Source organism: Hydractinia symbiolongicarpus, chromosome 12 (genome assembly GCF_029227915.1).
Source record: "Hydractinia symbiolongicarpus strain clone_291-10 chromosome 12, HSymV2.1, whole genome shotgun sequence".
NCBI classification, from domain to species: domain Eukaryota; kingdom Metazoa; phylum Cnidaria; class Hydrozoa; order Anthoathecata; family Hydractiniidae; genus Hydractinia; species Hydractinia symbiolongicarpus.
The window spans coordinates 22979002-22993748 of record NC_079886.1 but is presented as its reverse complement, the minus strand read 5'-3'; the positions used below and the strand labels follow the sequence as shown (position 1 = coordinate 22993748).

The window sequence follows — 14747 nt, the reverse complement described above, 5'->3', positions numbered from 1 at the left end:
GGCACTGAAGGCGAACGCTCTACCACAAAGCCACCAGTCAAACGAAATCCAGAAATTATTGTTAACTTCCAAATCTAAAAACTCCACATAAGGATTTACAACTGAAATGAAATTATTAAATTATTATTCTAAAAAAGTACGAACCTAAAAAATTATGCAATGTATTATTTTTTAGCCTAATCATAACAACCGGTTTGCTTATGAAAAATTAGCTCTTTTGCTGACATTATTTATAATACCTGGTAAATTATTTTATATATACTTATCTAGCTAGCCCTTGGTAGAGTTTTTTTGTTTCCTCATTGAAAATATAACTAGCTAGAAGTCATCTAAGGCTTACAACTTTGTCCCAAAGAGACAAATAATAACTTGGTTTGAAATAAAACTTTGTAAAGTTAAAAACATAGACAACCAGAATCTATCGTCAACGTAATGTGCAAGTAAAGAACGAGGACTCGATCAAATTCCCTTTAGTAGCCGCAGTAATTGTAACAGCAAGACAAATTATTTATTACTCATAGTAAGCAATATGCTGGTTATGAACAGTAGCCTGTACTAAGGTCTTGTTAGCCATCAAGTAAGCGCTAGTGGCTTTGACATCAGGCAACAAACCCTGACGACGAGGATGGTGTCGACAGACACTGGTACGCCCTTTATATCTGCAACGTGCGAAGTTAGTCGTAGCTATATTTAAAAGCCTTGTTAAGTCATCAACATTGGAGTGTACCATATTCGGCATGCTACACAGATAAAGATGGCGGTATAAAAAAGCACACTGTTAAAGTAAGAAAACAATAGACCACTAACGCGTGACGTAGTTGTTTTAATTTCATTTTAAGAAAATGGGCATGTGTACACAATAAACAGGACTCTTACAGGGTAAAATAGCCATTAATGACGTTTAAAGTTTTTTAGGGAAGCATAAGATCCAAGAGGAACTTAAATGAAATTTTAACTATACTAGCCATGGCCCGGGGTCAAGCCATAAGTAAAACTGTTACCCAGCGTTAAACATCTAGAGGAGCAATTAAAAAGAACCGTACTAAGCAAGTCAAGTAGATCCTGGCTGAAAATCCTAAGCAGTGTACACAAAAAGGTACACTGCTGAGAGGAAAATGTTGGGACACCATTGCGACTAATTACATAAACGCTGGTATTTTTATGCAGGTAATAAATACATCGCTTTTCATCCAATAAATTTGCAGTCATTTATGCATCAAAAAACAAAGTAACCGAACTGCTTACGTACATCTGCTTATTTGCTTTGTTTTAATTTCTTCTGTGCAGGTTAACAAGAGGATCATTAGAGAGAGATACGATGCTTTTAAGTATATGTTTAGTATTCATTTCAGTAGGAACACGTAACTGTCATAGCGAGAATCTTCTCTGGGCCAAACAGATAAGCTATCAGACCATTTGGAGTACTAACTGGAGACCACTAACTGACTGCATCTTATATCCATGATGTCGTTGATCAGCACTTGGTCTAGCCACCTGTCTTAGCGTTCCATTAATAAAACCCAATCAATTGCCGAGTGGAGCACCTTTATTATAAACGGTATCTGCAAATAATTTTAAATTTGCACTTGACAGTCAAAGCTGATCAAATGATCAAAGATGATACCAAATGATAAAATCTGTCATGAATTAGATCCAGAATTTTGTTTAAAATGAGAGATAGATCTTGAACTGATCTTCCGGAAGACCTACAAGGAAATGCCAACCTATTTAGGAGTAGACGAAGCGCCTCTAGCGGTCGACTTTTTAGCAATTTTCTGTTATGACTGTCTTATCCAACTTAAAAGCATTTTTCAGTCTGATAAGGTGTGCCTTTCCAAATCTAAAGTCGGTCCAACTTTTAACTTAATACCAATTATTAAGTAAAAATTTAGAGTAAAATCAGTACGAAAAAGTGGGGTTATCTTTTATGTTTGTTTCTGGAAGAAGGATAAATTCTTCATATCATCAATTGTACCTAACTCCAGCTTGTCCAAAAGCAAATCCTCCATCTTGTTTTGATGTGTTTTTAATTTTGCAAAATTATTTTTTAAAAACAGTCCAAGGACGGACTGCAACAGCTACAACTATGGAAATAAAAAGTCGCAGTCCGTCTTCAGTTCGTTTGCGAAAGTTCCCTATTGCTGAAAGATAAGGTAACCCCTTTTAATCCATATTTTTTTCAAAAAAATTTATTCAAAAATCTTATTTCATAAAATGATTTGTAAAGCGTTATGAAATAAAAATTATAAAATTAAATCAGGGAGTTGGATAAAACAAGAAAAACATCAATATCTTTGGCATTTCTATACAAAAATAAACATGCTTTCTACAAAAGAATAATTTTAACAGGCAGCCTGGTTAGCCTAGCTGGTGTGTTTACATGGTAAAATTCCATCCCGCCTTGCCAAGATCTCGGTGGAAATAAACGAGATCTCGGCAAGACGAGTTGATTCGCCTCTCATATGAACACATTACAAAGGTTTCTGAAACATGACGAGCATATGATGTGGCTCGGTCATCAACCCCTAAAATATTTTTTATCGTGTTTCTTATTTCTAAATAAAAGAGGTAATCAAAAGTCGAAAAAAACGCTTTTTCTCGTAAAGTATTTTTTTCTCGTATAATAATCGTTTTTGTGCATAAGATCTAATTTTTTATTTTTTATGTTAAAAAGAATTTTTTACCTATTTGTTAAAAAAATATATCATCCTATAGAAAATTTATCAATCTTTTAGAAAATATTATGTTTAAAAAAATAATTTTGTCGTAATTTGGAGATGTTTTAAATTTACTGAGTGTGTGTTAAGGGGGTTACCGTATCCTTAAGACTTGGTTTGAGTACCTCTTAGCGGTTGGGTTAAACACCCTTACTTTGAAACAAATCCCATATTACTCTATACACAAAATACTCTTAAACAAACTTCGTTATTAGTTTAACTGATTTTGCTTATAACGATTCCTGACTTGTTTGTGTGGATTCTATTTTTCAAAACAAACTTCATTCAATAACTATGCAGTGGTATCTACGGTGGCCCATAAGTGACACGCCTATAGGAAGCAAGTTGGCTAAACAAGCAGAATATGAGGTGTCAGTTTTTAAATAACACGCAAAAATGCTACTTAATAAAATACTTTAACAATTATAATAACACACAAAAATACTAGTTAAGGTAGCAGTAACCCTTTTAAAAACCGTTTATTTTCAGACTATGCGCAAACAAGCGAGTTATCGCAACACGCAAACATGCGAGTTATCGTGACACGAAAACATACGAGTTATCGTAACACACAAACATGCGAGTTATCGTAACACGGAAACATGTGAGCTATCGCAACACACAAGCATGCGAGTTATCGTGACACGCAAACATGCGAGTTATTGTAACACGCAAACATGCGAGTTATCGTATCACGAAAACATGAGAGTTATCGCAACACGAAAACATGTGAATTATCGTAACACACAAAAAAAGGAAGAAAGTATTCATTGTTACCTTAATAGTAAGTGATTTTTTATGCTTATTTGATTTACTATGTTTATTTGTGACAGGTATTTTTGTTACAAAAACTCAAATGTTATCTAACTTTTCCACAGCAACTTCAAAAAGTTCCTACTTTCTTATGCCAATATTATAATGTCCATATTATTTTCCTTTGTATCAGTTGAATTACCCCATTTCGTTTCTGCATGCAAAAATAAAAGAATATCCAACTATAACATAACTGGATGCGTTTCCAAAACTGTTTTTCATTCAAGACATAATTTGACTCGCTAACTGGAATGACAGTAAGTCAAGCATATCAACCAGATTCGCAAGCTGACTCATTGGATCCCAATCGTCCGGCCTTTCGTAAGCCTCAAATACAAATAATGGATTACGTTTGCAAGATATTTTAAGTTGCTTGACAATTACATATGCGTAACATTACACTTAAATCACCTCAAAGAACAATTAGCTATAACCGTAGCTAGTATTTGTTTATTTATTTTTACTTTTTTTATAGGAATAAATATATATTATTGTCAGTGATATGACGACTGCTTTAAACATAATATTGTCCGAAAAAGTAGATAGCCGATCGTTTTGTGAATTATGAAAAACGTGTGATTAAACAACATTATGGGAGAGGAGGGTTTCCACCTGCATATTAAAAACATGCTATCCTTTTAAGTAGCGTTCAAAGTAAGTTTGCTAATGTGGTCGCTTTTCTGCTTTGCTAAAAAAAATTTCTTTTGTTTACTTGTTTTTTACACATTAAAGATAAAGAGCGATTCGAAGCACTTTTAATTTTTGCTTTAGCTTCTATAAGTAGCAACTTTATTAGAATTGCTATCATGCGTACCTAACAAAATTTTAAATATGATCTTGAAATCTTAGTTTAATTTACAAATTGTTACTTGTGGTTTAACCGAAATTTGTATTAGTTATAGCCTGATTTGTATAAACACTAAAGCTAAATTCAAGTTTGAACCCCCCTGTAAATAGCCGACGAAAAAGATTAAAAAATGGTTTTCATTACGTTAATTACCACATTATTTAGTATATGGCATGGTGCACGTTTTTTATGGTTGTATGGCACGATGTCTATCACGTCGATGTGAAAACCAGGTTTAATAAACATGAGATGTTCATGCAAAGATATACGTTCTGATTATACCTCGTATTAAATGGTAGAAAGATCACACGATAGTTAAAGCTGTTTAAAGCTTGATACAAAAAGGTAAGAAGTGCTTTTTTGTTTTAGAAACATTGAAAATGTGAGGAAAGTATGTTTTGAGAGTATGTCTTAGCTAAAATGTGCTATTAGTTGGTAGGGGGCACCTTCCTGATATTCCAAGTAATATTTTAACCAGTAAAGTTTAAAAAGTCCCTTCTTAATAAATAAAGTATAAAGTACAAAGAGAGTTGAACACTAAACATTGCTTAAAAATTTACCATCGCTGCAGTAGTTCAAGTGACACAAAATGGCGCCCGATGTTAAGATCCATTAAGATTTTTTAGACTTAAATGACTCTATTTTAAGGCGTTTTCTATTTAAATTGCAAAAGTAGCACATCAAATTTGCAAAGTTTGCAAATAACTACAAACTTTAAACATGCATATATACTTTGTTAAATTTTTGGGGAGCGGAGCGAAAGCTAGCTCCATCGAGATGAGTGCGGCGAAGCTATTTTTCTCGATACCATAAATATAATAGAGCATAACAAATTTCCGCGTTTTCTGCTAGTACATGAAATTTTGATGTCTGTTCTTTTTGACCATTGTTGACTATTGCAACTTTTATGGTTATTTCTTCAAAATGTTTCGAGAAGATATGGGTTCTCGAGACAAGCTGATACGTGCCGTTTGTAGTTGAGAACAAGTTGGTCCATAGTTTTAGTCACGTGGTACATTGATCATTTTTACTATTGTTACGTCACCTTTCCCCAGATACATAAAGACTCAAACAGGGCTAGGGGCCATCGGAGACCAATTTGGGTAAGTTCCCCAAAGCTTGGTCATAACACCCGTTTCGGAACAGGCGGGTTGATGTCGTCATTAAAAATCCTTCAAAATCATACGATCCGGTGCATTTTCTCGATGTCAAGCTTTACACAATAGAGGCAACATCTAAACAAATTTCTTAAAAAATTTCTTTTGTGTATTGACGGCAGCCTTATTCCCAGGGCATTTTACCTTGCTGATAGGTTCCGTAATAACGGCTCAGGGGCCACAAGACCCTGGGGACGAGGTTATATTGGCGGGTCATTCTTATGCCATTAAAATTCAAACGACAGATGCTCTTCATTTTCTTCAGCCGAAGTGGATTTTTGTCTGTGACTTTTGTAAAAAGAATGTTTTTATATATCATATTTGTTTACTGACAAATTAGCCATTAGTTGCCATTGTTACATTAGTTTGTTAACCGTCTAGATTTTTTGAAGCGGGCAATACGGCTTTGTAGGCATTCTGATTGGCTTAGCGTTCTTGACGACGGGCCGATATTTTGCGGTATTGCCCGTCGTCAAGAAAAATAGTAGGTTAAAATGTAAACAAGTACGAAAAAAAATATTTAACAAACATTGCAAATGATTATATATCCAACTCCTACAATACATTTATCGATAAAAACATTTTCATGGGATAGAAACAAAAGAATGTCAAGTTTAACAGTTAAAATAACCAGATTCAGCAACATTCCGTCTGGATGCTTCTTCAACATGGCTACATTAACTAGGTACATTGCCCATAAAAAATGATGATCTGATATCCAGTTTCATCAAAAATGCTAAATACAGGACGACAGAATCAAAAAAAAAATACATCTCCTCTCTTTTTCAGATTCGTTCCTTCAGCTTTGTGGTTACCGAGTCAAAATAAAACTCGTTAAAGCACATGTTACTCTTGGCCGGCTATCTAGTTAAAAAAGTTACTTCAATATTCGTTGTAACTATATTTTAGCTGCGCATTCAACTTTACACATTATTCTGTACGTGTCTAACATCGTAATGTTTTGTTTACAAAGTTTTATTCTATAGAACTTTCGAATTCCAAATAGAATGTTTGTTTTTAGACAGGACTGTTTCGAACTTTGACCTCAAGTGTTAACAAAAGTAGTGCTAATGAATTATATTATTACTAGTCGATAAGGTCCGTGGAGAAATCCACTTAGGCAGATGGGCAATGGAAAAAAGGTTGTTTTAGATGTTTTGATGACGTAAGCAGCGAAGATCCCAAAAAAAATTAGAGAAATTTATTTTATTCTTTTATTGTATTGTGCTTTCGAGGAACGCAAAAGGAGATATAAGGTTTAAAAATTATGATGACGTGCTATTGACGCCAGTGTTATCGCGCCATAACGTATGTCTAATTTAACAAATTAGACATAAGTTTTTCGGCGACATCAAAGGAAAATGACGATATCCACTTTGCCTGTTACAAACAGACACAGTCTCTGTATTATTATAAGAGAAGTCGATAAGGCCCGTGGAACAATGCACTAAGGCAGTATAAAAATGAAGAAGAAGCCTTATTTGAATTTTGATGATTTCAGCAACTCATTCACAAAAAAAATAATTGAGAAGCTTGTTTTCACGTTGCGTCTATTATGTAGAGCTTGAAGCGCTGATCAAGAAAATGTATATGATCATGAGCGGTTAATGAGATATAAGGGTTTAAAATTTTGCTGACGTCAGCAATGGCCCGTCATAACCTAAATTTTTTTTAAAAAATTTGTATATCTGTTGCCTTCATTGTATAGATCTTGAAACGCTGATAAAGAAAATGTATAGGATCATGTACTTTTGATAAACAGTTGAAGAGATATTGGGGTTTGAAGGTTTTTTGATGACGTCATCAACCCGTCCATTCCGAAACGAATTCGGGGACCAGTGTTTGGGAAAATTACCCAAATTGGTCCTAGGTGGTCCCTAGTTAGCCACGCGGTGAAGAATCATTGACGTCACCACATTGTTTCGAAAATATTTGGCCTCGAAATTTTAAGTGCACTGTAACGGCTTCATTAATTTAATATAGGATACTAGTCGATAAAGCCCGTGGAGAAATCCACTTAGGCAGAAGGACAATGGAAAAATAGGTTGTTTTAGATTTTTTGCTGACGTCAACAGTGCAGGTACAAAAAAATTTGGCCAAGTTTAGTTTATTCGTTGCCTATAACGTGTAAAGGTTAAAACGCTGATCAAAATAATGTATAGTATCGTATGTTTTTGACAAACGCTTAAGGAGATATAAGGGCTTAAAAATTTTGCTGACGTCAGCAAAGTCCCTACCAAAAGTTCCAAAAAAAAATTCTTAACAAATTTGTACACCCGTTGCACTCATCGTATAGATCTTGAAATGCTGATCAAGAAAATGTATAGGAACATGGACTTTTGACAAACGGTTGCAGAGATATTGGGGTTTGTAGGTTTTGTGATGACGTCATCAAACCGTCCATTCCGAAACGGATTCAGGGAGACTCAGGTTTGGGAAACTTACCCAAATTGGTCCCAGGTGGTCCCTAGTTACCCACGCAGGAGGTGACGTCAGTTATTTCCATCCGTTTCCAAGTTATTTAGCCTTAAATTTAAAAGTGCAATGCAATGGCTTCCCTAATCTTAATACACTTTCCTTTGACGTCAATATTGCTCTAACGTCAAAGTTTGCTAATTTACAGAACAAATTTATAGGCGATGTTTTATAGACTTTATCAAAGAAATTTTATCCAGTTTGCAAAAGTCACAGACAGAAGCTCTGTATTATTATAAGAGACTAGTCGATAAGGCCCGTGGAAAAATCCACTTAGGCAGAAGGAGAAGTAGGTTGTTTTAGATTTTTTGCTGACGTCAGCAGTGCAATTGCAAAAATATTTGGCGAAATTTAGTTTATTCGTTGCCTGTATTATGCAGATGTTAAAACGCTGACCAAGAAAATGTATATGATCATATCTTTTTGATAAGCAGTTAATGAGACATAAGGGTTTTAAAATTTTGCTGATGTCAGCAATGGCCAGTCAAACCCCCCAAATTTTTTTTTTAGAAATTTGTATACCTGCTGCCTTCATTGTATAGGTCTTGAAACGCTTATCAAGAAAATGTATAGGATCGCGTATTTTTGACAAACGGTTGCAGAGATATTAGGATTTGAAGGTTTTTCGATGACGTCATCAACCCGTCCATTCCGAAACGGATTCGGGGACCCAGGTTTGGAAAAATTACCCAAATTGGTCCTAGTTGGTCCCTAGTTACCCACGCGGTGAAAAATCATTGACGTCACCACCTCATTTCCAAGTTATTTGGCCTCAAAGTTTTAGGTGCACTGTAATGGCTTCATTAATTTAATATAGGATATTGACGTTAAAGTAGTGTTATTGACGTCGCGCCGTAACGTCAGAAAATTTAACATATTAGACATGCATTTTTCGGTTACTTCAAAGAAAATTTTGGTAAGATCAAAGGCAAATGAACATATCCACTTTGCCTGTTACAGACACACAGAACTGGCGTATTATTATATAGACTAGTCGATAAGGCCCTTGGAAGAATCCACTCAGGCAGAAGATTAGGTGTTGTTTTGCAGATTTTGCTAACGTCAGCAGTGAATACAAAAAATATTGGTGAAATATAGTTTATCTGTTGCCTGTAATGCGTGCAGATTGAAATGCTGATAAAAATAAGTGATCGCAAACGAATAAGTGTTTTAAAATTTTAAAATTTTGCTGACGTCAATAAAGTCCTCTAAAGTACAAATAGAAAATTTCTTTAGAAATTTGCACTGTAAAATCCACTTAGGCAGGTACATTGGAAAAGAGAATCGTAAGTTGTATTTTGATGACGTCTACCAGGACCCGTCAATACACAATATTTTTTCCCTGAAATTTGTTTACACGTTGCTTATAATGTGTAGGGCTTGAAACGCTGATCAAAATAATGTATAAAATCACGTACAACACCAACAATAATAATATAGTCAGAAATGACACATCTCAAATATTTACACCTTATAAAGTAATTACGTTTGAGTACGTTGAAAACCTTAAAAATAATATTTTAATTAAAAGTGTCAAAAGCATCAAATTTATATCTGGAGAATCATTTATTCGGTTACATACTACCCTGTTCCACAAAAATATACACAAAATGTAAAAATTATATAACGGGTTAAGAACACAAAAATTTTTCTTAGTGTGATGATCTGTAGTGATCAATGTACCAACAATTTTAAACGTAAATGTCAAAAAAGAAAAAGGAGTAAATTTTGAATAAACAAAGATATTATTTTTGGAATATATATAGTCCGTCCTCACAAAAGTTTACACAAAATGTAAAGCAGATCGGTTTTTGAAAGCACATCCAAATCAACAAAAATCAATTCATTTAGCATATTGCCATTGCCGATAAATCTTCCACAAAAAGGCCCTCAGTCATTGCACCGACCTCGCAAGCTCGGTCGGCACTTAGACCTCGGGCGATATTTTGCAGTACAGTCCGAGGTAATCGGTTATTATTGCATTATTAACGTCAAAAACTGAACTATCATTAGTAAAACTATTGCATTGCACCTTTAAGTTTAGGGCGTAATAACTTGAAAATAGGTAAAAATAACATCATCTGGGTAACTGGGGACCAATTTCCAAAAGCTAGGTCAACCCACTTATTTTAGAATAGACAGGTTGATGACGTCATCTTAAAACTATGGAACCACAATATTTTTGTAACTGTCCCTCAAAAGCACACGATCCTATTCATTCTCTTGATCAGGGTGTTAAGAACTTGCTACACTAGAGGCAATAGATAAGTAAGTTTGCTTAAGTCAGCAAAATGGCGTATCTTTTTCATTGTTCCATTTTCCACGGGATTTATCGAGTAGTAATAATACGGAAACTAGGTGTTTCTGTCTCTTTGTAACACAAACGGTTAAAGCGTAGTTCCCAAAACTTTTATCTTATCCTGTTTATACTATGTTAAGAATTAGTAATTTGACATTTATTAAGCATAATTCAAAATAAAGAAAATATAGCGCCACATTTTCTTGTGTTTACAACATTCTTCCTCGTCAAAAGCAGCCATTATGTATTTTCTTTTCAATTTGACCCAGTTTGATGTCATCTCCCTGATGGCAAAAAGGCCCCTTTACAATGTTGTCGCAAACCTCATAAAGGACCTCCAGGAAAGGAAAAAATTCATCTACAGTCTACCGTCTGTTGAATTATTGTTGTTGTTGTTGTTGTTGTTGTTTTCGTTGTCATCTTTCTTGTCGTTGTTGTCGTTGCTGTTGTTGTTGTCGTTGCTATTGTTGTTGTCATTGTCTTTGTTGTTGTCGTTGTTGTTGTTGTTATTGCCGTTGTTGTCGTTGTTGTCGTTGTTGTGGTTGCTGTTGTTGTTGTGGTTGCTGTCGTTGCTGTCGTTGCTGTTGTCGTTGTTGTCGTTTGAAAATAAGAATGAATAAATCTGAGTGTTACTGCCAAATATTAAGCATTTTACGAATAAAAATCACTAAACAAAAGAAATTTCACCCTATTCGATCGGGCTTTTCAAACATATTATCACCACATCTTTCGAAATGTTAACTAAATTTTTGAACAGAGTAGGATGGGACACATCGATACTCAACAAAATATCCACTCCGACCTTTTTTGTTTGTCATTTTCCTGCCTATTCCAGCATCTTGTTGCATGAAAAGACGTGTAAAGTGATAGGTGATCTTTGCTCTTGTAACATAATTTAAGTTTATTTATATATGTACAGATAAAGATGTCGTCGGACCTCCAAAGTATTGAAGAAGCACGTAAAAGAGTAACCACTGGAGGAGATATCGTTGGTGATGCTGCATTTATAATGGAACCGTATAATAACTGGGAAGAAAAAATAATACCAGCCCCATTCACGATTGCGATATTAGGACAACTTGTAATCATATCTGACTCTCAAGATTTTCCACTAAAGCAACCTCAAGATGGATTTAAGTTATTAAGATGGCCAGAGTCATTTCGAGCGAACATAGCTCAAGTTAATGGCGAAGGATATAAAGCCTTCAACACAGCTCATCATTGCATGGATGAAATTCGTCTTTCGACAAAAAATGTTTCACAACACTTGCTTACTGCAATTAAAATACTTATTGAGGGAACTGATTATGATGTCGAGCATATGCTTCCCCTGGCGTTGCATAAAATTGAAGATATCGCCAATACTTGTCGAGCAAGATCAGATGAAGTTGCCTTAAAGTTCCAAAGCGTTATGAATCTCGTGTTAGAATTGCAGCAAGCATGTGTCGCTACGTATTCAGCTACTGAGGAACAGAAAAGGAACATAGAATTGCAAATAAAAATGCAAAAGATTAAAGAAGATAATTTGAAAGAGCAGAAATCGAGATATAAAGAACATTATAAACGTATGAATGAGGAAGTAAAGAAAAGTAGCGCACGATATGATGAAGCCATTAAAGAGTTACCAAAAGCAGGGGAAATACTAGGATTGACAGTGTTAGAGAGTGTAACGAATGCTGTTCAATCACTTTCATCTGTTCTTAGCTTTGGGAAAAAAATTTGCAGTGGTGATTTTTCTTTCTTGACTGAATTCAACAAACCAATTGACACGAAGGGAAACGAAAAATCAATCAGTTATGACGATATTCAACTCTATACAATCGGCAAAGGATTGTCAGATGGTGTTGAAATATTTCAAAAATATTTTGACCACAACGGAAACTTAATTAAAATCACTGCAGCTGATGAAGATTCAACATTTGGTTTTCAGGAACTATTTTTCAAAAACCAGAAGGAAATTGTTCTGAGAGAAAAGGGTAGCCTTAAAATCAAGAATGAGATTTTGAAAATCTGTGACGAGGCTTTCAAGCTCTGTCGGTATATCAAAAAAAGAGTTAGAGAAGGTAACGTTGGAGCAGCTGAAAACCTTTACAAACAAATGCAAGTCATAACAGATGCGTCTAATGAGCTTAATCTCAGATGTCGTGAAGTACTCCTGATGGACCCTATGTCAGGTAGTACTCCAAATATGGCTAAAAAATCTTTATATAACGTTTCTGGATCCATCACAAAGCAAAAAATAAGAAATGCACATTTCAATGTTGAAGCAGCTACTGGAAGATTACAACTAGCTGAAAAGCAATTTGAAAAGTCTGCTGAAGATATGATGAGAAATAACGAAGCTATGACTAAATGTCTGGTGAGAATGGCGGCGTTTAAAGCAGAAAAAGCAACACACAAAGAAATCATTGATATCTTACAGGATGGAATTCTCAAACTTGGTATACTTCAAGAGAAATGGTCCCATCTATCTGAGTTTTTTACACATATCTCTACATTAATTAAAACAGGTTTGGAGACTCAGCTGACTCTATTTGTAGGGTATTCAGAGAAGGCACGTGAGCAACATTTAAAAGAGAGCGTCCAAATGAGTGACGTTATGCGGGATACAATATACAGAACAGTATTTGAGGCCGTGAAATATTCATCTTTGATACATCATTTAGCATCAGGATATTGGGAAGTGTCTGATCAATACCTTATGCGATCTGTAAGCAAGCTGGGTCAACTTTTGACGTTGAAAAATGAGTATGATAAACGGGTTGCACAAATGGCGTTAATGGATGAATGTGAAGAAACGCAAAAAGCGATTGAAAAACTGATTAATGATCATCGCACCGAATTTAAACGTAAGATCAATTATCGCATGACTGTAATCAAAAAAGAATTTGAAAGCGTTCTTCCTGCGCTTTCTGAAAGTGATGTAACTGAAGTGAAGAGCATCGCTACAAGAGCTTTGGAAAACGTTCCTCTTCGACCAACTTGTACTGTGGACGATTACTCTACATATGGCGTTAATTTTTGACTTGTCAATTGTTCTTTTTTTTTGTTGTGCGTGTTATTTAACGAGCTTCTGCCCTGTTTGCATTTGTGTCGTTTAGTATGTAGTAAAAAAATTAATGTGTTGGGGCTTCATTTCACGTTTTCTACAAACTAGAAAAAGAATAAAGTTTTCTGGGAAAAAAAGAATATTGTGGAAAGAAATTATTCTTTAATTTTAAATTTTTAGTGCACGCAAAATTAAACAGTTACGCATTGCTCTTTGCTTATTTTGATGTCATGTCGCAAGAACTGCTTTTAATTATAATTCATTTTGGTAATTTTTATATCCTTAATTATTACGTCACATTTATTTTTATTTCATGTAAAAAATTAAAAGCTGACTTTTATGCTCCTTTGCAGTCTAAAGCATTCCCTTTTGTTCATAGGCCACGAAAACACCGAGAAATCCGTACTTGGCTTACCCATTACATTCTTCAGCATCTACATGTTGAGGAGTTGTTGTTTTATTAAATAGTGGTGTATTTATCAAGCTACAGTACACATCCAGTAATTCGAACACGCAAAGGAACGAAAAAAGTGTTCAAATTAGTGAATGTTTGAACTTACAGATAATAGGGAAAAAAGAATTCAGATCTAATTTCTCAAAAATCTTTACTAAGGACTAGGGTGTTTAAAGAATTTGTTACAACTTATTTGTTAAAGAATCATTTATCTTTGTTTGTTTGTGTCTTCGCCTGGGCAAAGTGCTTGTTGAGATAACAACCAACGTGATTTGCATATGATTGAATCATCTCCCCATTTCGTTTAAAAATAAAAGAACCGTTTCATCAACTCTACCATTTGCAAAACTTTACGTCGGTTAACTAAAAGTAAAATTATTTGAAAAGTTAAAAGAAATTCTACCATTATTATTGTAAAAAAAATGTCTTTTTTTTTCATTACAGCGCAAAATGTTCGAATTAACGAATTAGGCAACACAAAAGATTTGATTAGACCAAAGTCAAGGGACCGCAAAATTTGTGCGAAATAAAAAATTAAGCGGCATTCGATTTAACGGATGTGTACTATATACTTTAATAACGTTTATCATCATGATAGCCGTATTCATTACCGCCCAAAAAATTTTTAAAAATGCAAATTTAAGTATTTTTACCAGTGCTTGTTCTTATTTGAAAAAAATACTTTAAGACATTTAATAGTATTTAAATGTTTAATAAAATATGGTCTGATAAATAATTACTTGTAGCTATTGTTCTTATTGGTTGGCTTACCTAATGATGGGCATGCGCCATATAGTTTTGATTTTAAGTATAAAGCACTGCATAAAGGTATTGTTGTTCTATTGTAGGTAATAAATACGCAAAGAAATATCTACAAAGAAAATTTAAACCTCACAAGAGACAACATTGAATTAGTCATTTAAAGAAATGACAATG

At 34.4% G+C, this 14747-nt stretch overlaps 1 protein-coding gene across 1 annotated transcript; it reads left to right on the top strand.

The window, feature by feature from the left end:
• Window positions 1–4054: 4054 nt before the first annotated feature.
• Window positions 4055–14411, top strand: LOC130621912 (uncharacterized). The gene is made up of 3 exons (XM_057437281.1): window positions 4055–4184; window positions 4543–4722; window positions 11228–14411. The coding sequence occupies exon 3, from the start codon at window positions 11234–11236 to the stop codon at window positions 13331–13333; it is 2100 nt and encodes a 699-aa protein (XP_057293264.1). The 5' UTR covers window positions 4055–4184; window positions 4543–4722; window positions 11228–11233; the 3' UTR covers window positions 13334–14411.
• Window positions 14412–14747: the final 336 nt, after the last annotated feature.

Coding starts and splice junctions, on each gene's coding strand:
- LOC130621912 (XM_057437281.1), top strand. CDS start 11,234: ATGTCGTCGGACCTCCAAAGTATTGAAGAAGCACGTAAAAGAGTAACC.